Source organism: Chiloscyllium punctatum, chromosome X (genome assembly GCF_047496795.1).
Source record: "Chiloscyllium punctatum isolate Juve2018m chromosome X, sChiPun1.3, whole genome shotgun sequence".
Lineage (NCBI taxonomy): Eukaryota > Metazoa > Chordata > Chondrichthyes > Orectolobiformes > Hemiscylliidae > Chiloscyllium > Chiloscyllium punctatum.
In genome coordinates, this window is record NC_092791.1 from 32,291,164 (window position 1) to 32,315,992 (window position 24,829).

General features: G+C 44.7%; 1 protein-coding gene across 3 annotated transcripts in view; it reads left to right on the plus strand.

Moving 5' to 3' along the window:
• LOC140471113 (glutaminase kidney isoform, mitochondrial-like) overlaps nt 1-24,829 on the plus strand; it is a 95,498-nt gene that overhangs the window by 62,051 nt on the left and 8,618 nt on the right. For all 3 annotated transcript variants that reach the window (XM_072567001.1, XM_072566999.1, XM_072567000.1), the window contains 8 exons: nt 3,211-3,269; nt 8,651-8,683; nt 9,572-9,630; nt 11,666-11,732; nt 12,476-12,526; nt 14,196-14,372; nt 21,809-21,940; nt 24,180-24,272. In XM_072567001.1, coding sequence (XP_072423102.1) covers nt 3,211-3,269; nt 8,651-8,683; nt 9,572-9,630; nt 11,666-11,732; nt 12,476-12,526; nt 14,196-14,372; nt 21,809-21,940; nt 24,180-24,272 — 671 coding nt within the window. The remainder of the gene's footprint in view (nt 1-3,210; nt 3,270-8,650; nt 8,684-9,571; nt 9,631-11,665; nt 11,733-12,475; nt 12,527-14,195; nt 14,373-21,808; nt 21,941-24,179; nt 24,273-24,829) is intronic.

Genomic DNA, 24,829 nt, shown 5'->3' on the forward strand with positions numbered 1-24,829 from the left:
GAAAAGTTGGCATTTCTCTGGTCAAACTTTCAAGTTGAACTTTGACTAGCAGGCTAAGATGGTGCCTAGTCTGTCAAGGGCTCTTTGAATGTCATGTGCAAAGATGATTATGTACAAACACACAAGAGATGACTGGAAATTAAGGTTACCAATGCTTTGTCCATCACATACATGAAGGTGGCAGGGGTACTAGAGCCCAAACAGCATTCTCATGTATTTGTAAAATCTCCCAGTACCCATTTGGAATGAAATCGTACTAATGTCTTGTTCAACAACAGGTAGCTGGTTATAACCATGGGACAAATCGAGGCTGCAGAAATACTTTGCACTTTTTAAGAATTTGTTATGCTTCCTTAATCATAGGTGGAGGGTAGGCATCCTTTGTGTTGAGTGCCTGGTAATCAGAGATTCTCAGTTTTCCACCTTTCTTCCTCAAAAGGATCAGGGAAGGGATAGTATCCTCTATCAGTTGGTTCATGACAAGGAGTGAGGTGAAGCAACTCATCCTTCCTGACACTCTCAAATTTTAAGCGTTGGTGCCAGTTCATGATCAAACAGGATACTAAGCAACAGAAAAGATTACTGCACTGACCAAACTGTGGTGTTACTAGGATCAATATTCCCTCTAAATTTTCTTCCTCCTCTGTGGACCTTCAAGATCTGTGCACAGCAACAGCTTCTTAAGCAGAAGCCATGCAGTGACACGACAATTAGCGTGTGCAGAGGTCACCAGCAGTTGCGCATTAACTTGGCCATTGCGTGGGATTGTAGCTGATATCGATGACTACTCTTAAAATTGAGAGAGGTGGACTTTGGCCAAAGCAGGGAGGTGACTTCACCCCAGCACAAAATCCCTAATTGCCAAGAGAGCTCCAGAAATCATTACAATGGATGTTATGGTCTTTAAACCCAGCAGCATGTTCGCATACTTATGTATGTCTTCACCAAGTTCATACAGGCCCTTCCCACCTTTAACCAAAAGGCTCCAGATGTTTGGGATCCTGAACCTCAGTAATCAAACAGCCAGACATTGGTGGTCACACCTATGTTGTTGAACCAGTAGCTGGAAGGCAGCCTTGGAAATTAGTTCACAGAGGGAGCTGCTAAAGGCCAGAGGTCTGGTGGATGATGTGGAGGCAAGCAGCCTACTCCGCTGTATTACAGAACCTGAAGTGTTGGTGAGTGATGGCTCAAGTGAAATGGAGTCAGACAGCAATGAGAAATTCTGGAGTGACCCATATGTTGTGAATCTAGGGTGCTCATCTGGTGTGAGGAGGCCTACTCCATCCCTAGAAGAGATGCTGGGAGGTAGTAACTGAAGCAAGAGGTGCTCGTGTACTTCCTGATCAGATAAATGTTCGCTGACTGCTGTTATGTGCTTTATATCGTTGCCAGAATAGCACGTCCCAAGTAGGGAACTGAAGGGCACTTGTTGCACAGAGGTAATGTCCCTTCCTCTAAGCCAGAAGGCCCAAGTTCAAATCTGACCATTTTAAAAAATTCATTTATGGGATGAGGGCATCACTGGTCAGCATTTATTGCCTGTCCCTAGATGCCCTTGAAAAGGTGAGGGTGAGCTGTCTTCTTGAACTGTTACAGTCTGTCTGCTGTGGGTAGACCCACGATATCCTTCGGGAGGGAATTCCAGTATGCTGACTCAGTGACAATGAAGTATCAGCAATATATTTCCAAGTCAGGGGGTGGTGTTTCCATGTATCTGCTGTCCTTGTCGTTCGAGATGGAAGTGGTTGTGTGTTTGGAAAGTGCTGTCTAAGAAGCCTTGGTAAATTTCTGCAGTGAATCTTGTAGCTAGGACACACTGCTGCTACTGATCGTTGGTGGTGCAGGGAGTGAATGTGGTGCCAATCAAGCAGGAGCTGCTTCATCGTGGATGGTGTCAAGCTTCTTGGGTGTTGTTGGAGCTGCACCCATCCAGGAAAGTGGGGAGGATTCCATCACACTCCTGACTTGTATCTTGTAGATGATGGATAGGCCGTGGGGAGTCAGGAGGTGAGTTACTCGCTGCAGTATTCCTAGCCTCTGACCTGCTTTTGTAGCCATTGCATTTATGTGGCAAGTCCAGTTGGTCAAACGTAACCCCCAGGATATTGATAGTGGGGGATTCAGTGATGATAACACCATTGAATGTCAAGGAGCATTTGTGTGACACAAATGTTACTTGCCATTTGTCAGCCCAAGCCTGGATATTGTCCAGATCTTGTTGCATATCAACATGGACTGCTTCAGTATCTCAGGAGTCACAAGTGGTGCTGAACTTTGTGCAATCATCAGTGAATATCCCACTTCTGACCTTATGATTGCGGAAAGTCATTGATGAAGCAGTTAAAGATGGTTGAGCCTAGGACACTATCATGAGGAACTCCTGAAGAGATGTCCTGGAGCTGAGTTGACTGACCTCCAACAATCATTACCATCTTCCTATGTACCAGGTATGACACTAACCAGCAATGACTTTGCCCCATGATACCCATTGATTCCAGTTTTGTGAGGGCTCCTTGATGCCACACTTCTTTGAATGCAGCCTTGATGTTAAGGGCTGTCACTCTCCCTTCACCTCTAGCATTCAGCTTTTTGTCTGTGTTTGATGAAAGACTGTAATGAGGTCTGGAGCTGAGTGGCCCTGGCGGAACCCAAGCTGAACATCACTGAGCAGGTGCTGCTTGATAGCACTATTGATGATACCCTTCATCACTTAACTGATGATTGAGAGCATACTGATTGGGTGATAATTGGTTAGGCTGGATTTGTTCTGCTGTAAGATTTGTCATACTCTAATCAACCTGCTCCAGAAGTGTGTAATATCTCTGAACAGGTTGATTGGAAAATATCAAGCAGGGAAACATGTCATGGTGCCTCCAGCAGGAGATGGTGACAGGGAGGAAGTGTACTGAGCAGGGGAACTTGAGCAGTTGTACAGACTGTCTCTGGAGGAAACCGTTCTTTGTCAAAATTAAGCCTCATGGAGACAAGTAGACACAGACAAAGGATTTCCTCAGCTTGATGTGAACTAGACTTAATTCCATGTACTTGCACTGCTTTCTTAGTTAAGCCTTAATTTCCCTTCATATTTGTAAAGACCTGATGCAGTGAAATAAAGAATCCCTGTTTCATGATCTTCAGGTTTGTGTGTGATTTAATGTCATATCAAAACTTCATACCATTAATCTAAACATGTTGTTTTCTCTTTAGATAAACCCCACAATCCCATGGTCAATGCAGGAGCAATTGTTGTTACCTCACTTATCAAGGTAAGATAACAAGGCAACTTGGACAGGGATCGAAGGAGGTCTTGGGCAGAGTAACTAATTGGTGTGACAAACTGTGCTAACAGGCTAGCACCTGGAGGGAAATTCAGCCCTACAGTAGGCACAATAAAATTATCTTAAAAGTACTGTCACAATATTGTTTACACTACATTTTACTTCCTTTCAGAAACAATCCTATAGAGTAATCAACCTAATGTGGTGAATTATAATCGGTCAATGTTGCTAAGGTAGTTATGACACTTTTTTCAATAAAATTACTCAAGAACAAACCACTTCAAGCAGACCAAACACAGCCAGAAACCCTAACCACTTTACCATACATCAAAGAAGTTTCAGAAATGACAGCCAGACAACTGAGACCCCTCGGAATCCTGGTAGCACACAAACCCACCAACACTCTCAAACAAAAACTAACAAACTTAAAAGACCCAGGACATCCCATGGACAAAACCAACATCATCTACAAAATTCCATGCAAGGATTGCCACAAACACTATGTAGGACAAACAGGAAGAAAGTTAGCCACCATGATACAAGAACACCAGCTAGCCACAAAAAGACACGACCCCCCTCTCCCTCATAGCCCTACACACAGAGAAAAAAAACCACCATTTCGACTGGGACAACACATCTACCCTGGGACAGGCTAAGCAAAGACATGCCAGAGAATTCTTAGAGGCCTGGCACTCCAACCACAACGCCATAAACAAACATATAGATCTAGATGCCATCTATCAACCCCTCAGAAAATGAACAGGAAATGACATCACCACAAACCCCAGGAACCCCATCCAGGAGAAAGATATAAATAGAAAGCAGGAGACAACAGCTTTGCTTCACTTGGAGGTCGCCACTGATGATGTTACCTAGCCAGGTAACGAAACATTTGGATATCAAACCGACAGCTCAGCGAGCAAACCTACACCCTAAATTAATCTGTCCTGATATATTATAACACACTGGTGGAGCAGGTGTGACTTAGCCCAGACCTTTTAGCTCAAAGGTCCACTGCACCATAAGAGCCCTCAAATTGTCATTTTGATTTATTTTTTATATCCAGAAGTGCTCTTACATACAACTGAGCATTGTAGCCCTGCAGCCCCCCCCCCCCCCCCCCCAATCATTATATCACCTGTAGTATTTTTTGAGATGAGATTAGATCCCCTACAGTATGGAAACAGGCCCTTCGGCCCAGCAAGTCCACACCGCCCTCTGAAGAGTAACCCACCCAGACCTGGTCTCCTACTCTATATTTACCCCTGACTGATGCACCTAACACTATGGACAACTTAGCTCGGCCAATTCACCTAACCTGCACATCTTTGGATTCTGGGAGGAAACCAGAGCACCCAGAAGAAACTCATGCAGACACGGGGAGAATGTGCAATCTCCACACAGACAGTTGCCCGAGGCAGGAAACGAACCCGGATCCCTGGTGCTGTGAGGCAACAGTGCTACCACTGAGCCACCGTGCCACCCCACTTCTATTATCCACTACCACGACCATAAATCGTCACTGTTTCGAACTGAATAATTTATGTGCAAAGCCTATTAAGGCAATGCAGGATATCAAATATGAGGGAGAGTGGGAAGGGGCTAAACCAAAATGGAGCTGAAAGGAGAGATAACGCACTGTATCCTCTGCAGTGCCCACCTCTCTCTGAAGGCATTGAGTATTGGTGGATACTACATACTCCTCCTCCAATGACATGTAGCTACAGAGGAGGGTCAGACAGCCAACAGATCTGACCCCCTCCCACAGCCTGCTGCCTGGACCGGTTTACTGCCAGCCTGGTCAGGCCAGGAGCAGACCCACCAGGAAGCCCTTTAATCTGCCCACACCCCTCCATACCGGATATCCAAAGATCAGGAATATGAGTCTGAAGTGCAATCAAAAGCACAGCAAAACGTTTCTCAAACACTAAAAAGGGGGTGCAATTGTCCACAACCAATAAAATACATGGACTCCACAGCATCGCAAGATAAGCTGTTGGGCTGGAAGTCCGTGAACTACGGTAACCTGAGGATATAAGGGACTGCTACATGCAATACCCTCTATTCAAGGTCCCTGATGGAAAATGGGAGGAATCTTGTATTGAGCAACCTCTACTGGAGATCTCCACTGCCCAGGGTGTCCAGATGGTAGATGAAGCAGTCGGGGTGGCTGGTGTGCAACAGCAGCCTGTAAAAAACGCCCCTATGTGCCAGTCAGAAGGACACACAGGACATTCCCATGAGGCAGTTCAGGTTGTTGGGCACTGGCTCCTGAGGGAAGTTCAGGACCTTGGGGCCAATGTGAAATTCCATCCAAGCAGGGGTCAGCAGTGACAGGATTCCACTGCACACCTGTGGATCCTCCAACTGGAGCACGACATTAGGACCGAGCACTGCTTTTCAGGTGACAGATGGTGCTGGCTGCAAACTGGACATCCATCACTGCCATTTCCTGCAGTGACATCCAGACCAGGCCTCCGTCACCCAGCATGTCCGACTCTGGACATTCCCGTGGCCACAACGTTCCTCTCCACCAGCCACTCAATAGCCTCTACTCCTGATGACAGGAAGACCTGGTGTGAGTCAACCATGTTCCAGACATTAATCAGATCCTGGTAAAAGACAGGCAGCACCCTGAGGGAGACCTGAAGACCCACAAAGTCAATAAACAGGTGCTGCATGTCATTGTTGAGGTCACACACCCTGTGGAAGAAACAAGTCGCCAGGATGCACCATCTGGGAGGAGGCTCAACATAAAGGTATCACTGCAGGATGAGAATGAAGGACAATAGTAGAAATATAGGTTGGACCAGTCTACTACTGTAGGCTGTGAATTAATATAATGCATCTCATAAGGACGATGTTTAGTTCCATGATTCCCTACTTGGTGGGTTCCAAGTAATCTTCAAAGAAGGTACTGACAAGAAGTTAAGCATTAAACTATGTGAGCCACTTAATAACAGTTACAGACATTGGCTGCAGAACAAAATTGCAGATGCATCAGAACAATTTGCTTGTCTGTTCTCTCAAGGTTATTACTTGATGCCAAGTCCACAAAACCAGACAACAGAAACAGTTTGGGATCATGTCTTCAAATCTGATGTAGGCTTTGCCCAAGTTGGCATTGAGGTGAGTTGTGCCCTTTCTGCTGGCACTTGCCCCAAAAAGCAAAGCTAAGGCAATGCCAAGAACTCGGAGTTAACACAAGCTCTATCACATCACCGGTGTTCTAGAGAGACAACTAACCTCACTATCCCTGGTCGGCAGTGGGAAAGGTTCCTGCTCCCTGGGTAATCCTGTTCTTTCCTCACTCCAACAGTGCTACACCTACTGCCCTTTGAGACGAGTTACATGAACAGAAACTGCAGTTTAAACCTGAAACCTTCTTGATTCATATAATATATATTTTATTTTTAAAACCTAAAATGGTGGCTCAGTGGTTAGCACTGCTGCATCATAGCACCAGGGACCCAGGTTTGATTCCAGTCTCAGGTGGTTGTCCATGTGGCGTTTGCCCATTCTGTGTCTGTGTGGGTTTCCTCCAGGTGCTCCACTTTCCTCCCACAGTCCTAAGATGGGCAGGTTAGGGTAGATTGGCCATTCTAAATTACACATAGTGTCCAGGGATGAGCAGGCTAGGTGGATTAGCCACAGCAAATGCACGGTTACAGAGATAAGGTAGGGGAGTGGGTCTGGGTGTGATGTTCTTCAGAGGGTCGGTGTGGACTCGAGAGACCAAATGACCTGATTCCACACTATAGGGATTCTATGATTCTATCATCATTGGGAAGAATTAATGAGAAATCTGCTGTTTCACTTTGTACTGTGGCTTTTAACAATCTCTATTCTAGACACACAAGTCTATTCAGACTTCAACAAAACTGCAGAGCAAGGTTGTTTTTCAGTCAGATGGAGTGACGAGTAGACCCATTAGAAGAGAGTAAATACATTCAGTAGGCTGTTGACAATCTGCATTTAGCCAGTATTTAATACCTAGTAATCAAAAATCACACTGACTAATATTACACAATCCCTATAAAAATAAAAGGCTCTCTTATTGTTGCTAACTCCTGTCTGCACATCCCCAATCTTTCTGTTCCAAAGCTCATTTACATTTCAGTTAGTACTGGCTGGTTCATGTTAAATATGTTACAGTGTGCTTGAGTAAATCCCAAATTCCTGCTTTATATCAAATTCTGGTCCCTCACTTTAGGGTCAATTGTTAAGCCAGATGCTTTGATATATTGGGCAATTGCTTCAAGGACTATTTTCACACAATTGTCTGATTGTGGAAATTGGTTCATTTATATCATGGGTGGCTTCTGTAGCAGTCAGGCCAATACACCAAATAAGTGCAAACAGTAAATTGTTGTTTGTAACATCACTACATATCTCTCTCACATGGTATCCATACATTTCTCTGTTGGAACTGGCATTTTCGGTTGAGATATTAAACTGAGACCCAGCCCATTTGCACTAAAGATCCCAGGGAAAGATGGTGGTCTACCCAATATTTTTTTCTCAATCAACATATTGCTTAACATATGAGGAATGTTGAGGACTCTGGGACTATACTCAATGGAGTTTAGAAGAATCAGAGGGGATCTGATTGAAACTTACAGAATACTGAATGGCCTGAACAGAGGAGCTGTTGAGAAGGTGTTTCCAATGGCAGGAGAGACAAGGACCCGAGGGCGCAGCCTTAGAATAAAGTGAAGACCCTTTGGAACAAAGACAAGGAGAAACTTCTTCAGCCAGAGAATGGTAAATCTGTGGAATTCACTGCCACAGAGGCTGTGGAGACCAGGTCATTGAGTATATTTAAGATGGAGATAGAGAAGTTCTTGATTACCAAGAGGGGTCAAAGGTCATGGGGAAAAAGCAGGAAAATGGGGTTGAAAAACCTATCAGCCATGATTAAATGGCAGAGCAGACTCAATGGGCCAAATGGCCTAATTTCTGCTCCTATGTCTTATGGTCTTATTGTCTTATTATCTGGTTATTAACACATTGCTGTTTGCAAAAACATGCACAAAATTGACTGCTGTGTTACTTACATTTCAAAGTACTTCTTTGGCTCTGAAGTACTTGAGGACATCCTGAGGTTGTGAAAGGTGCTATATAAATGTAAGTTCTTCATTTTTTCTGTTTCTTTTTTATTTCTCTATCCCTCTCACTTGTATCATTGAGAGTCCATATCTCTTCTTCCTACTTTCCCTTTCTCCCTGCCTGTTTCCAACCACAGGAAGAAAAACAATATTTAAGATGCAACATAGCACCTGCTAATACTTTATATTTTCATTTGCTTTTCAACAAAGTACCTGTGGAATATTTTTCAAACTGATGCTAATTTCCTCTTGTATTTGCAGCCTGGAGCTAACAAAGCAGAGAAATTTGACTGTGTGAGTATATCACAAACAGCAGTATACAAACAAAATCAGTGATTTACCTTGAGGCTCTTTAATCTGGTAGGATACATGCAAACATCTCATAATCTGACTGGAGATGCAGAAGATCAAATTTGCTGAACTTAAAAACATGTTTCATGATTGGACTGTTTAAATTTAAAAGGCAAGATTGGCACTGTTAGGATAGCAAAAAACACTAGAGATATCTCTACAACAGCTTCATAAAGTGCAAAAAACTCCACATTATTAACCTCATCTCTGTGTTATTTTGTGTAATCCATCACTATTGGTTCACGGTATGCATTCAATGCTTGCCGTGTTTTTTTCCAACTATATATTATTGCCACTAAATAGGTAAACTGTGCCATTGTAGGTGAGTTCCCTTGTAATCTGAACTCTAAAGATTAGATAACTCTTCAGTAATCACACCCAGTGATCCATTATTCTTTAGCAATGCTTCACTATGTGTCTCATCAGATGTGGGCCCACTGTGAATACCCAAAGCATTGACTGGTTTCAAACAGTGATACAGTAGTACTCTCCTTTTCATGATTAGATGCCCTCCTGACATATTGGTAAGTAACATCTCAAATGTACATAATCTGATTCCCCTCTATGTTGCTTAATGCTAAGCACACTTAAAATTAAAGTGATTTTTTTTTGTTAGATATATTTAAATTACAGACAATGCCTGCATAACAGGAATCAAAAGTATCTTATAAAGGATTTCCCATGGACTCTAAAGGAAGCTTAAATTTTGCCAGACCTACATGATTCTGATATGCAGCTGTGCTTTCCATCCTGTCTGTAGCAGAGTAGCCTCACTGTTTTTGAAATGGAAGCCTGGCTCTAAAGTTTCTGTTTTTGTTTTTGTTTACACAGGTTATGAATTTTCTGAATAAGATGGCTGGTAATGAATATGTGGGCTTCAGCAATGCTACGTAAGTACCAAACTGCTTTCCTATATCTGCCAAATTTCATGCCTCTAACAGTAGTTTGCTGTTAAACTGAGGATACTTCGCTAGTGATCCCACTACCATCCTTTCAGCTTTGCTCATCTGTGCCTGTTTTTCTTCAAGAATGTACCTTATGGGTCTATGATCCACTCCAGGACTCATTACATAATCTATGCTGAGAATTGCAGTACAATACTGAGGATGTGCTGCAACACCAGAACTTTTGTCTTTTGACATTAAACTCCCACACATTGCTTCATGTGAATGTACAGGTTCTTGAGGCACCAGTGAGCTTTCCTTTGTATCCTGGCAAAATTTTTCCCTTGACCAAGATCAAAGAAATGGATTAATTGTTCATTATTTTGTTCATTGTGGGCAAATTACCTGCATGTTTTCCAGAACAGTAGTAATTGTGTTTATCACTAGAGTAGCTCCTAGTCTGTAAAGTTCTTTGGGAATATCCTAAGGATGTGAAAGGTGCTATGTAAAAACAGTTTTACAGGCTTGTGCCTTGTCCCCCTATGTTGTCCATTCCTAAAATGGGGGGTAGATATAGGACTGATGTTAGGGGTAGGTTCTTCACTCAGCGAGTCGTAAGATCATGGAATGCCCTGCCAGTAGCAGTAGTGGACTCTCCCTCTTTATGGGTATTTAAGCGGGCATTGGATAGGTATATGGAGGATAGTGGGTTAGTGTAGGTTAGGTGGGCTTTGATCGGCGCAACATCGAGGGCCGAGGGGCCTGTACTGCGCTGTATTGTTCTATGTTCTATGTTCTAAAAATGTTATTTTGAGCCATGAGAACAGCATCAACTAACTCCATTTTTCAAATGGTTCCGGACAATATAGAGTATAAGGTCTTGTGGTGCAGTGGTAGTGTCACTATCCCTGATCCAGGAGGCCATGGTCCATCTGTTCTAGAGGTACATCCTAATATGTTTGAGCAGGTTGGTTGATAGGACTCTTTTATGGTGCAGTGGTAATGCCCCTACTTCTGGACCAGGAGGCTCAGGTTCAAGTCCCACTCGTTCCAGAGGTGTGTGATAGCACCTCTGAACAGGTTGATTAAAACAGAAAATATTCAATAATAATCATTCCCTTTGAACCACTGGAGGATCATGCAATGAGCTTGTTTATTTGTTCAGCTTTGAGTTTTGATGCAAGAATCACAACCTTGGGTGGCATGGAGTGATTAGCCCTGCTGCCTCAGTGTCAGGGACTCAGGTTCAATTCCAACCTTGGGTGACTGTGTGAAGCTTGCATGTTCTCCCAGTGTCTGCATGGGTTTCCTCCAGGTGCTCCAGTTTCCTCTGACAGTCCAAAGATACACAGGTTAGGTGGATTGGCCATGGTAAATGTGGAGTTATGGAAGTAGGGTGGGTTGCTGTGGGTCAGTGCTAATTCAATAGGCCAAAAGGCCCCCATCTGCTCTGGAGGGATTCAGAGGGGTTATTGGGGTTCAGAGGGAATGTGGGACATTAAACATTATTCCAAGTATTAGGAATTTAAGTTATGAAAGAAGATTAAGGAAGTTATTTCTTCAGAAGAGAGAACTTTGAGATGATCAATTACATTTTTGTTGGTTCCAAAAGGGGCCGACAAACATTACCGACCCAAATTATTTCTTGTGGAAAAGGGACTCAAATCCTTGAGGACACAAGTTAAACATAAAGGAGTTGAACAGAAAAAGTCAGGGGTGAAATTTTCACTGAAAAAAGTAATTGCGTGGTGGAATAAGTTACCAAAGAGTGAAACATACAGTATCAACAGGAACAACAAAACAACAGCCCTAATAATCTGGGGGTGGGGGAATCTGCCAGTCTCTTGCTGTTGTCTGGGAATTTTTAAACAGTTGAACAGAAAATAGTTAATTTACAAAAAAGGCCAAAAGTGCTTTCCGATTGCTGAAAATTCTTATTTCCATTCAACACTTATTTTCTTTCCATGAAGCTGGTTAAGTTCCGGTATCAGGACTGACTGCAAGTCATTAATATTGCATTTTTTTCCTTTCCATAATTAAGGTTTCAGTCAGAAAAAGAGACAGGAGACAGGAATTTTGCCATTGGATACTACTTGAAAGAGAAGAAGGTAGGTCAAAAGGCAGACAATAAACATCTGTAGTGTTCATTAAGTTCTTAAGTTGCTGTTGTAGAGATGGGAGGTTTGGGTTACAGTGTGTTAATATATATATGTAGCTAGAATAATAGGCGAAAGTGAGGACTGCAGATGTTGGAGATCAGTGTGGCGCTGGAAAAGCACATCAGGACAGGCAGCATCTGTGGAGCAGGAAAATCGACGTTTCAGGCAAAAGCCCTTCATCAGGAATATGAATCCTTGACCTTTTATTCTCTCATCTGCAATGAGGCTGGTTTCAAACACCAGTTCCATCAGTGTTCCTGCAATAACTTGGCATTGATGTAAAAGTACTCCTTTAAACATTATTCTGTTGGGCGAAAGGCCAGCTGGTCTCAGAAATCTATTAGAAAACAAAAACACGTATCAGAGTTACTCCTGAGTAGACCCATCTGGCACTCTCCTTCAATCAGCTGAAGTCAATCGAGCTCATTTTGATTATACTGCACGGGTCCCATCTGTGGGCGAGAGGCAGGAGTTCAAGTCACGCCTGTTCTAAAGGTGTGCCATAACACGTCTGAACAGGTTGATTTAAAAATATGTTATGCTGTTTGTGAGCATTCAGTAAGACAGGAAACTGAACTGGTCTTTGACCGAAATCCTAGTACTGCAGCTTTGATTATTGATGTGAATGTAAAGAAGGAGGAACTCGGAAGTATATTTAATAAAATAACCCTTGCTTATTTTTCCCTCCCTAGTGCTTTCCAGAAGGTGTTGATATGATCGCTACATTAGATTTCTACTTCCAGGTAATTAGAGCACCCCCTGTTGATGCTGGCGTTGAAAAACCAGCTGGAAAGGTGCCCAGCCCTCATTGAGATGGTTATAATCTAACCATACAACAGCGATGACAATAAATACTCAATTATCTGTAACTGATACCAATTAGATCGCTGTCCATTTGGTATTTGCTTCCGTCCAACATTGTTGACTGATATCTTGGTTTTGTTTTCCTTCTAAATCATAATCCTAGCACAAATAGAGACATTTCTACCTCAGTACAACCTTTATCACTAAATTACAGGAATTAAACAAAGAGCTTCAAATGGTAGGAGAATCTCATTAACTTAATATGAAGCTGAAAAGTTTTAAATGTCTAATGATCTCTATTGAAATCTTTCTCTCCATTACTTCATACTTTTGTTTCCCTCGATTTCTTCCCGTTTACTCGCAGCATACTCTCAGCTTCCTTTCTGTCGAATTCCAATGTTCCTCAGTTCTGCCTTACTTTTGGGAGCTCTTCTGTCCTACCGGTGACTCCACATTGACTTCCCACCAAAACAATGAGTTTGTGTACGAGACCAAAATTCCTACTTGCTGTCGCCGTGAATGGCAATAGATTAGCGGTTTCACACACCAAGAATTGGTTGGTATTAGTGATTTTTCCTTTAAACGTCCATTCAGGAAGGCTATGGTGCGGACTGGGATAGCCGGACTCCCTGTTATTCCTTGCCCAGTGAGATCTTCAGCAAGCCGCTTCCCGCGCGCACGCCAAAAGCGCGAGGCAGCTCGTGTCCCAGAGTGAGCAGGCGGGAGGGTGCACCATCACGGAAAGCGTGTTGTCATGGTAGTAAGTCGCTTCAGCCCGTCTAGCTGTGCCAGTTTCTCTCTCATCGAATGATGTTCCATCGGAGGCCGTTCGGCCCCGTTGTATACGCCCTGGTTCTCTCTGAACAGACAAATAATGGATCTGCCTTTCTCCCAGTAAACCTGCATCATTTCTTTCTCATAACAATTCAATTCACTGAGTACCTGATTGACCTTGCCTCCACCGCACTCGAGATCATTCACCATGTGAAAGAGTTGTGCCTCATGGTACTATTTCTTTCTTTGCCAATTACCTGTAAATTTGAGCTCCTTGTTTACCAATCCTGCCACCAGTGGGAACAATTTCTCCCTATCCATTCTGTTCGGCCCTCTGTCAAAGTTCCTCTCCATAATCTCATTTCCAAGAAGAACAACAGTCCCAGCATTTCCAGTCTAGCTATGTCCTCAAGTACCAATCAGCCCCACTCGAACCTTTTACCACCTTTTACTAATCATTGCCTATTGAAGCTTTGTATTCTCTTTTATGTTTACTGCCAGTTTCTCATACTCTATCTTGCTTCCCTTATTTGTTTTTCAATTCCCCTTTGAACCTTCTATGTTTAGCCTGGGCTCCCTGACCTGCTGTGTGTTTCTGGCATTTTCTGTTTTCACATTTCCAATTGCTTGCAATACTTTGCTGTTGTTGTAACTGCCTCATCGTTCAAAAAAGGTCGCTAGCTATCACTGGCTTTAATTTTCTGCAATAACCAAACATTGACGTTAATGGTCTCCACAAAGGATGTCTAAATCATGCTTAAGTTTTTTACTTGCTAATCTTTGCATTTGTTTATTTCTACAACACAAGTTTTCCTTTTCTTTTCCTCATTACAGCTGTGTTCGATCGAGCTGACATGTGAGTCAGGTGGAGTAATGGCTGCCACCTTAGCCAATGGGGGAATCTGCCCAATCACAGGAGAGCGGGTCCTGAGCGCTGAGGCAGTGAGGAACACCCTCAGCCTGATGCACTCGTGTGGCATGTATGATTTTTCCGGCGAATTTGCTTTCCATGTAAGCATTTATGCAATAACCTGAGATTACTCCTAATGGAAGCCATTTATGCAATTGATGGCATTACTGCAACTTTTGCAGGGACTTCTGTTTTCTCAGATTCATGCTCTGTGGGTGTGACTGGCACGGTTCATAACCGTTGCTAATCCCGAATTATTTTTTGAGAGGGTGATTGTGAGTTGACATCTTGAACTGCTGCTATCTATATTTTTTATTTCAAAAATATACTTTATTCATAAAATACTTTGTTGATCTGTACAATTGGTCATGCCATACATATGTAAACATTCCATTTCTTTGCATACCGAGACAGAATAATCATTCATATTTACAGGTCTGTACAATTACTATCCACATTTTAGCTGGAGGGTCAGCAGGACCCCCTTACTGTGTTGGCGCCTGTGCTTAGGCAGGCAGACGTTACACCATGCCTTGGCGGGGAAAGACCGTCTTTCCCCACTGTGCCTTGGCAGCAGCTGCCCCAAGCTTCAGTGCATCCCTCAACACGTAGTCCTGGACCTTGGAATGTGCCAGTCTGCAACACTCAGTCGGGGTCACTTCCTTCAGCTGGAAGATCAACAGGTTTCGGACCACCCAGAGAGCGTCCTTCACCAAGTTGATGATCCTCCAGGCGCAGTTGATGTTCGTTTCGGTGTGCATCCCGGCGTCATGGCGCTGCTCGGGACGAACCTCGACAAACACCACTGCATTCCTCTCCAGACTACCTCTGTATAGGCACATTCCAGAAGGTGGTGTGTGACAGTCTCGTCCCCACCACAGCTGCTTCGAGGGCAGCGTGCGGTGCGGCAGAGAGTCCGGGCGTGCATAAAGGATCTCACAGGCAGAGCCCTTCTCACCACCAGCCAAGCCACGTCTTGGTGCTTGTTGGAAAGTTCTGGCGATGAGGCATTCAGCCAAATGGCTTTGACAGTCTGCTCAGGGAACCGCTCGACAGGATCCGCCCTCTCCTTTTCCCGAAGGGTCTCAAGGACACTACGTGCTGACCACTTCCTGATGGACTTGTGGTCAAGGGTGTTTTTCCTCATAAATTTCTCCACGAAGGACAGGTGGTATGGAGCGGTCCAACCACTCGGAGCGTTCTGCGGCAGCGAGGCCAGGTCCATCCTTCGCAACACCGGGGACAGGTAGAACCTCAGTACGTAGTGACACTTGGTGTTTGCGTACCAGGGATCCACGCACAGCTTGATGCAGCCACACACAAAGGTGGTCATCGGTGAGGGTGGCATTGAGCGTGTTTTTTCCCCCATAGCCCAGGTCTTTATACATTGTGTCCCTTCGGATCCAGTCCATCTTTGATCTCCACATGAAGTGGAAGATGGCCTGGGTGACTGCAGCAGCACAGGTTCTGGGGATAGGCCACACCTCTGCCACATATAACAATACTGAGAGTACCTCACACCTGATGACCAGGTTTTTCCCGGCGATGGAGAGCGATCGTTGCTTCCATCTGCCTAGTTTCTGTCTCATTTTCCTGATCTTGGCGCACACCCCACCCCCCACCCCCCCACCGAACCAAATACCCAGCACCTTCAGGTAGTCGGTCCTGACGGTGAAGGGGATAGAGGATTGGTCGGCCCAGTTCCCGAAGAGCATGGCCTCGCTCTTGCCTCAGTTTACCTTGGCCCCCGAGGCCCGTTCGAACTGGTCACAGATGCACATGAGTCTGTGCACGGACAGCGGATCCGAGCAGAAAACAGCGACGTCATCCATGTACAGGGAGGCCTTAATCTGTAGGCCCCCACTGCGGGGAATAGTCACCCCTCTCCGGCTCACATCCTTCCTGATGGATTCGGCAAATGGCTCTAAGCAACACACAAACAAGGCGGGTGAGAGAGAACAGCCCTGCCTGACTCCGGATCTGATTGGGAAACTTTTTCTGATTCCCACCCATTGATTGAGACTGCACTGACAATTTTGGTGTAGAGCAGTCTGATCCAATTACCGATTCCCTCCCCAAAGCCCATTTTTGAAGAGGACACCCCTCATATATGTATGCGATATCCTGTCAAAGGCTTTCTCCTGGTCCTGGCTGATGAGGCAGGTGTCCACCCCCCTGTCCTGCACATAGGTAATCGTATCTCTGAGGAGTGCGAGACTCTCAGCGATCTTCCTGCCTGGTACAGCACAGGTTTGGTCAGGGTGGATCACCGATCCCAGAGCAGACCTGACCCGGTTGGCGATGACCTTTGACAAGATTTTGTAGTTTGTGTTTAACAGTGAGATTGGTCTCCAATTTCTAATTTCCTCCCTCTCCCCCTTCTGCTTGTAGATGAGGGTGATGATGCCTTTCCTCATGGATTCACTCATGGTATCTGTCAGAAGCATACTGACATATACACCTCCAGCAGGTCCTGGCCAATCAAGTCCCACAGAGCAGAATAGAGCTCGACCAGTAAGCTGTCACTTTTGGGAGTTTTATTCTTTTCGAAGGGCTCGAGGGCCTTGGTCAGATCGTCCAGAGATAGCGGCTGGTCCATCCTCTCTCGTGTTCCATCGTCTAAGACCTCCGTGATAGAGGACAGGAATGACTGGGAGGCCACGCTGTCGGTTGGCTTCGAGTCATACAGACTGGCATAGAAGGATTTGCTGATCATCATAATGTCAGCCTGAGATGACGTTATCGAGCCATCTTCTTCCTTCAGGCTGCTGAGCACGGAGCTCTCTTTGTGCACCTTCTGGAAGAAGAAAATGAGCACATCTCGTCGTGCTCCACGGAGCAGACTCTGGACCGGAAGATTATCCTGGAGGCCTTCGAGGCAAAGAGCGAGGCTTGCTGGCCCTTCACCTCTTAGAGGTCCTCCGTGACATCGACCCCCATCGTCTGCAACAGGAGCAGGTTGTGCATACTTTCCTGGAGTTGGGACAGTTTTCCCCGCCTCTCTCTCGCTTCCTTTGAGGATGAAGAACCTCTTGATGTTCCCTTTTACTGTTTCCCACCAGTCCACTGGGGACTCAAAGAGGGGCTTCACGGTTCTCCAACCTGCGTAATCCTCTTGAGCTCCTCAGTGTTTCCCAGGGTCAACAGCTTTGTGTTCAGTTTAGGGTGTAGGTTTGCTCGCTAAGCTGTAGGTTTGATATCCAGATGTTTCATTACCTGGCTAGGTAACATCATCAGTGGCGACCTCCAAGGGAAGCAAAGCTGTTGTCTCCTGCTTTCTATTTATATCTTTCTCCTGGATTGGGTTCAGTTTCCACGTTCCCTTACCAGCCTGCTGCTCGTCCTGTAGGTGACAGTCGGCCAGCAGGAGGCAGTGGTCAGAGAAGAACACCGGCTTGACGTCGGTGGATCTGACCGAGAGCATTTGGGACACAAACAGGTAATCTATCCTTGAGCAGATAGACCCATCTGCCCGTGACCAGGTGTATCTACGCTGCGCTCCGTCTGCAGGGGTGCTGAAGACGTCATGCAGCTTGGCATCTTTGATTGTTTCCATCAGGGCTCTGGACGTGGCGTCCAGTTTACTGTCTCTTCCCCCCCCTCCACCAGATCGTCCATCTGCATCAATGATATAGTTGAAGTCTCCAGCCAGCAACAGTGGAAGCTGTTGCAGGACGGCCAACCGTTCACTCTTACCCGCTAGGGCGTGCACGTTGATTAGTCTCATGGGAGCATTTCTGTATGTAACATCAGCGGTGAGGAGGCGCCCGCCCACCACCTCCTTAACCTCTGAGATGAAGTTGCCTCCTCGCAATAGGATACCCAGGCCTGAGGAACGGTTATTGTTGCCTCCCGACCAAACTGACGGCCCATGGGCCCACAAGCTCGACCATCTCCTGTAACTGCTGAGGTGTGGTATCCCACACTCCTGCAGAAACAGGACATCGGCTTTGACATTAGCCAGGAAGGCCAACGTTGAAACACATCGCGCAACAGATTTTATGCTGCGCACATTAATTCATGCAATTCTTATCCCCATTTTTAGCAGGTTGTGAGGTTACCCGTGTCCATTTGCCGCTGGTCCTACCCCTCTGTGATAACTGTCTGCATCCCCGTGGTGAACACGAACTGCTATCTATATGGTGCAGCCACACCCACTGTGCTGTGAGGGAGGGAGTTCCTGGATTTTGGTCTAGTGACAGTGAAGGAATGGTTGATATCATTTCAAGTCAGGATGATGTGTGAGACCCAAAGGGGAACTTGCAGGTGCTAGTGTTCCCATGTGTTTGCTGCCTTTGTCCTTCTCAGGGGTAGAGGTTGTGTGTTCAGAAGGTGCTGGAAAACAAACCATGTGAATTTAGGTCCACACCCTCCACCAAACCACCCTCCACTCCTGGCACCTTCCCCTGCCACCACAAGACGTGTTAAAACTGCGCCCACACCTCCATCCAAGGCACCAAAGGATCCTTCCACATCTGGCAGAGATTTTCCTACACATCGAAACATCTCAACTACTGTGTTTGTTGCTCTCAATGTGGTCTCTTCTACATCGGGGAGACGGGATGCCAACTTGTGGAACGTTTCAGAGAACATCTCTGGGACACACAGTAAACAACCCCACTGCCCTGTGGCTGACCACTTCAACTCCGCCTCCCATTCCACCAAGGACATGCAAGACCTTGGACTCTTTCACTGCCAAATCTTAGCCACCCAATGGCTGGAGGAAGAACGCCTCATCTTCCATCTTGGAACCCTGCAACCACACTGCATCAACGTCGATTTCACCAGTTTCCTCATCTCCCCTCCCCTCACCTTCTCCCAGATATAACCCTCCAACTTGGTACCACCCTCATGAACTGTCCCACCTGTCCATCTTCCTTCCCACCTATCCGCTCCGATCTATCACCATCATCCATCCCCCCCCCCCCCACTTCATCTACTTATCACATTCCTAGCTACCTTCCCTCCAGCCCCACCCGCCTCCCATTTATCTCTTAGCCCTCTTGGGCCCCCCTCCCACATTTCTAATGAAGAGCTTAAATGGCGACTCTCCTCCTCGGATGCTGCCTGACCTGCTGTGCTTTTCCAGTGCCACGCATTTTGACCATGTAGATTTACCACCCAGTCTAAACCAGTTCAGATAATATTGGCTTTGACAAAGGGTCAGTTAGACTCGAAACATCAGCTCTTTTCTCTCCTTGCAGATGCTGCCAGACCTGCTGAGATTTTCTAGCATTTTCTCTTTTGGTTTCAAATTCCAGCATCTGCAGTAATTTGCTTTTATCCAGATAATATTAGCCTTTATTGTGCCAATAGGGATGCGATTGAGGTGTATAAGATTATGAAGAATATGGACAGGGTGAATATAGAGCAGTTGTTTCCCCTTGGTTGAGGGGTCAATCACAAGAGGGCATAGTTTTAGGGGTAAGGGGCAGAAGATTCAAAGGAAATTTTGAAAAAAAACATTTTCACTCAACCGGTGGTAAGAATCTGGAATGCACTGCCTGGGAAGGTAGTGGAGACTGGAAACGTACAACCTTTAAAAAAATACTTGGATGAGTACTTCAAATATATTAACATTCAAGGATATGGGCCAAATGCTGGAAATTGGGATTAGCACACTTTTAGTGGTAGTTATGTTGGTGCTTACTCAAAGGGCTGAAAGGTCTTTTCTGCACTGTATGAATGTATGAAACCCCCATCAGGAGCCTCACGAGTGTGTGAATAAATGAACCCTTTCTGTGGTCCTTCTAATCTTTTTGATTATAAACAAAGAAGTTGGTTACAAAGTCATTACTTGCTTTTTGCCTGTATGTAGTTACACGAGTGATGAGTGGTGAGTTTTAAATTGCTAAAATAAGTGATGTTACAAAGACTGTTCAGTTAAGTCATAAATAATAGTAATATCAATTGGTGAGATCACATGTTTTTGGGCAGTTGGAACCTACAAATGAATGTATGCCAAGAAGACACAATAATGCTGATTCTGAGCCCTACGATGGCTAAGAATAATTTCTAAAACCCCCCATTATGAATCTGAGAGACTGTAAAGGACCCATTCAATCTGTGCTGAATTCAGAAAATTGAGAGATCTTAGTTGGGAGCTGTTGCCAGCAGGACAATTGGCTTCAGCACTTCTGATCTATAAGTGGAAAACCAGCCAATTCTGATAGTTATTTAGCAGTTCCAACTGGAAAGTGTCTTCCATATCAGTTACACATTTATCTGCAAAAGCAGGAGGCAACGCAAGAATGAAAGAGTAAAATTAATAAGATTGGCAAATCCCACAGACACAGATTGCCATGCAGAAACATAATGTTGAGGTTACATCAGAAAGTGGCTCAAGGAAGGTCAGGACAGGGTCTCAATTTTCTTGAAGTTGTTCAGGAAAGCTAGGAATGCACAAAAGTGTGGTAGTAATGACCAGGATAGCATTGCAGTGCTGGAGGAAAAAGAATGTCTCAGAAAGATTGAGGTCAGATTTCATTTGGCTAGAGTTAAGGAACAAAAAAAGTGCAATTACATTGTTCAGTTCACTATTTCTACTGGCTCAATCGAAAGGGTGAGCTAAGGAAACCATGATGTGGAAACATTTGGGTGGAGATGAGAAATGATAAAGGCAAGAGATCACTTGTGATGGTATACAGGCCCCTGACAGTAACCATAGTAGGGTATAAAGTCTCAAAAAGAAAAATAGACACAGTAGAGTTATCATGCAGTGCAGAATTACTTTTAAGATCTGTCTTTAATTCATTTTGCCAAAGTAACTTTGTTCTCTAAGTACTCATCAGTATCTCATTATTAGTCTAAGTAAAGTTTTTGAAACTGGTCAGATTAAGAGAGCTTTCAACAAGTCTTTTTTTTTCCCCTAATACTTTCATAACTCTGTGTTTCCACAGAGTTTCTACATTCATTCACACCAGCCAATGACACGTTAAGCTATTTACATTTTTTGCCAAATTTTCTTGTTCAGGTTTTGATTTCAGCAGGGATTTTATTCCATAGTATCTTTCATTCATATTTGAATCTTGATTGTGATTACCTAGCTATCTGGCTGGGGGGACCATCAATGGGGGCAGGAGCTTTCTAGGCAAGCTCGGTTCAGGCTTTACCCAACGTCTATTCAGGCATATTTTGCAATAAGGGGATAGGAGCCACTGGGCAGCACTTAAAAGCAGTAACTGCAGCAGCATTGTTTTCCACTCCTTAGCTCAGGCACCGAGACCATTTGGCACTCTCCTTACCATCCATCCTGGCTACAATCAGCAAAGCTCCGATGAGGCCAGGAACATTAACCAGCATGAATCAGATTTTGCCAACCAAACGAAACTGTGGCTGAAATTGTTTCCAGTTCCTGATACTCTCCAGCAGATTTTGCATGTTGTGGCTTCTCCAACCCAGTAGAGTAAAGCCATTTAGTGGGTGTCTCATATGTGAGTTTATTATCCAGCTGGAAGATGTGGCCTAACAACATGGCATTAATTATTTGTCTATTGTCTTTGGTATTTGTCACATCATTTTTCTTGTGTGTGTGCAGGTTGGCCTTCCAGCAAAATCTGGTGTTTCTGGTGGTGTTCTGCTGGTAGTGCCCAATGTGATGGGCATCATGTGTTGGTCTCCTGCCTTAGACAAAGTTGGAAATAGCGTGAGAGGTATCGATTTCTGTCAGGTAAGAGATCACAACAGAATGAGACTCCACAACTCAATAGAATTAGTGAGAGCAGCACATCTCATTCAGTAACAGTCTGACTTTGTAATGCCCCCGAACATCCAATGATGTTGTGAATGTTTGTCACAGAATAAATAAAAACTATTACGGATCTTCCAGTCACAGTACCACCAGAGGTGCATTTGCCAGTGGGAGGCAGCTCAATGCATCCACATTTGCTACTTGGCCTTTTGGACAGTGTTCCAACTTTTAATTAAATGCACTTAGTATTAAAGCCCACCGCTGAATGCAGCCTAAAGCTATGGGCAGCACTGCCTTGCCCTCTTTAAGTACATCTAGCAGGGGCTTGTGGTCCTTTAAATATTACAATTTTACGTTTGTAAAAGTATTGATGAACTTCCTGACTCCAAATATGACTGTTAAACCTTCCTTCTCTATCTGAGTATATTTATACACTGTGTTAGCCAAAGTCCGGGATGCATACACTGTTGGGCATTCCTCTCCATTAAGCCACCTCTGAGCTAATACTACCCCGATGCCATATGGGGAGGCATCACATATCAGTACCAAATCTTGCTTGGGATCACAGTGTGCTGACACCTTAGAGGATGATAGCACTTCCCTGAAAGCTCTGGCTTGGCCAAGCGACCCTTTCCAAGGCTGGCCTGGGGTAGACCTTGTAAAACGTTCTCCATCATCCGCTGAAAAATTGCGCAGGCTAACGATACCCCAAGTGGCAGTTTGGTACATTGATACAAACTCTTATGGGTATTAATAGAAGCATTCTTCTGGGAATCCTCAGGTAACTGCAATTGCAAGTTCATTCATGTCCCGCTTCATGAAGGACAGCCTCCCTGCCAGCTTTGCATGTAAATCCTCTATGCGAGGGATTGGATATTTATCCAACTATGCAAAGCAGTTTACCATTTGTTTAAAATCTCCACAAAGGGGAACTGACCTGTCGGGCTTCACAATCAGTACAACTGGTGCTGCCCATTCCACAAACTGGACTGGTCTGACGATTCCTTCCCTTTCCAGGCTCTTGATTTATGCCTCTACTTTTGCCCATAGGGCAAATGGCACTGGGCGGGCCTTGCAGAATCATGCAATTGTTTCTTGGTCAACATGCTAGGTAGCTTTGGCTCCTTTGATAGTGTCTAGACATTTCTGAAAAACTTACAGGTATTTAATTCAGACTTCACTTAGGCAGCCATTTTCTAACCAAAAATGTTGAGTTAATCTCTGTGAATCTTTCTCAACCAATTTTGCCCCATCGGGCTTGGGCCCAAGCCTTTTACCACAATCAATGGTAACTGCACCAGCTGCTTCTCACAAGAGACTGGAATCAAAGTTGCCCCCTTAATCTGTAAGGTTCCCAGTACAGGTTCTCAGTCTAGCCGAGGTCTTGCACAAACTTAAGGGTTGAGGTCCAGAGCAAATTTTGTTCTGTGATCACTGAAACTGCCACGCCGGTATTGGCCTCCTTTAGAACCAGGTGACCATTTAACCAGACATTTATTTAACTGTTTCAAACCGGATTTAAGTGGACTTTCCAGGTTATGCACTCTGCTGGATACCAGCCGATAAGTTCTGTTACTCTTTTGCCATCTCGAGTTGGTCTGGACCCTGAAGAAGATTTTAATCACTTGGCTGGAGCGTGGCTTTGTTTTGGGGTTTTGCTGTGGGCTGACCTAGAGCCCCTCTGTTCAGCACATGTCCCGAGTGATTGCCTTCACGCAAGTGGTGTCCCCCAAGCCCAGTCAGATTGGTGTCCACTTCCATTGGAATACCCTGTAACTTGTATGCTCCACTTGCTGAATTTTCCGATGATAAAGCCAGTTTTCAAGTCCAGTTGGCCTTCACCTAGTCGGCGCTTTTGCAGGGTTACATCATTAATCCTCCTCTTGTTATTTCTGAAATAATTCCACATAAGCTGGTATCCTGTTACCAAGTCATCCTTTATTTACATGGGGAGAGTGCTTGACACTGATCCAGCTTCTTCAGAGCCAGCTCTCTTAGTGAACAAAACTCCTGACACTCCCATTTATGTGTCAGCCAGGGCTCCCTTATTGGATCAGATTGGGGCTGTTAATTAGGGAACTCATACTCTATGATGACCACCTGGCTGACCTCATTACAATCACAACACAATTATCTCCCTTTTATGTATATGTCCATGTCTTACCTGAACTTAATTGAGCAAATCCTTTCAGGGAGTCATTGATCCTTTATGTTTCAGGAGCTGGTTTCTCTGTTCAACTTTCACAACTATGACAATCTGAGGCATTTTGCCAGGAAACTAGATCCACGGAGAAACGGAAGTGAAGTCAAGGTAAGAAATCTGATGAGTTCACATCTGAGAATACACTGTGTGCCAGCTACTCCAGCCCTTGGCTCAGTTGATACACTTTCACCAGGGCTGACCCACAGCCAGAGACAAGCTGCTGCGCAATCACTTCCAGAAATTAAAAAAGAAATCCTAAACTATTTCCTACCCCAAAATATATGAAAGTCATCTGATAATTCCTGACTTCAATTGCTAAGTTGTTTACACAGAAATATGGAAATAACCCTCTCTTTGCCCTCAACTAATGTTGATACTTTCCTGCGCTCTCCTCAGTTCATAATGTTACTTTATATCCCCTATTTCCTGTTCGTCCATGCGAGCGCTCTTTGCCCTTAATTAAGCCGTTCACTTTGACAATCTTTCCCTCCTCATTGCCATGTTGATGCAGTTTCTGCTTTGCAAGTGGAATTCTGCAATGTGCTGTGGACAAGAATTTGTGACCTTTAAAAATATCACAAGAATGTCTGCCCATGGAAAACAGCAGTGTCCCAGCAGCCTCCAGAGAATGAGATAGGAGCTGGGAGCAGTGCTGTATTTGTCCA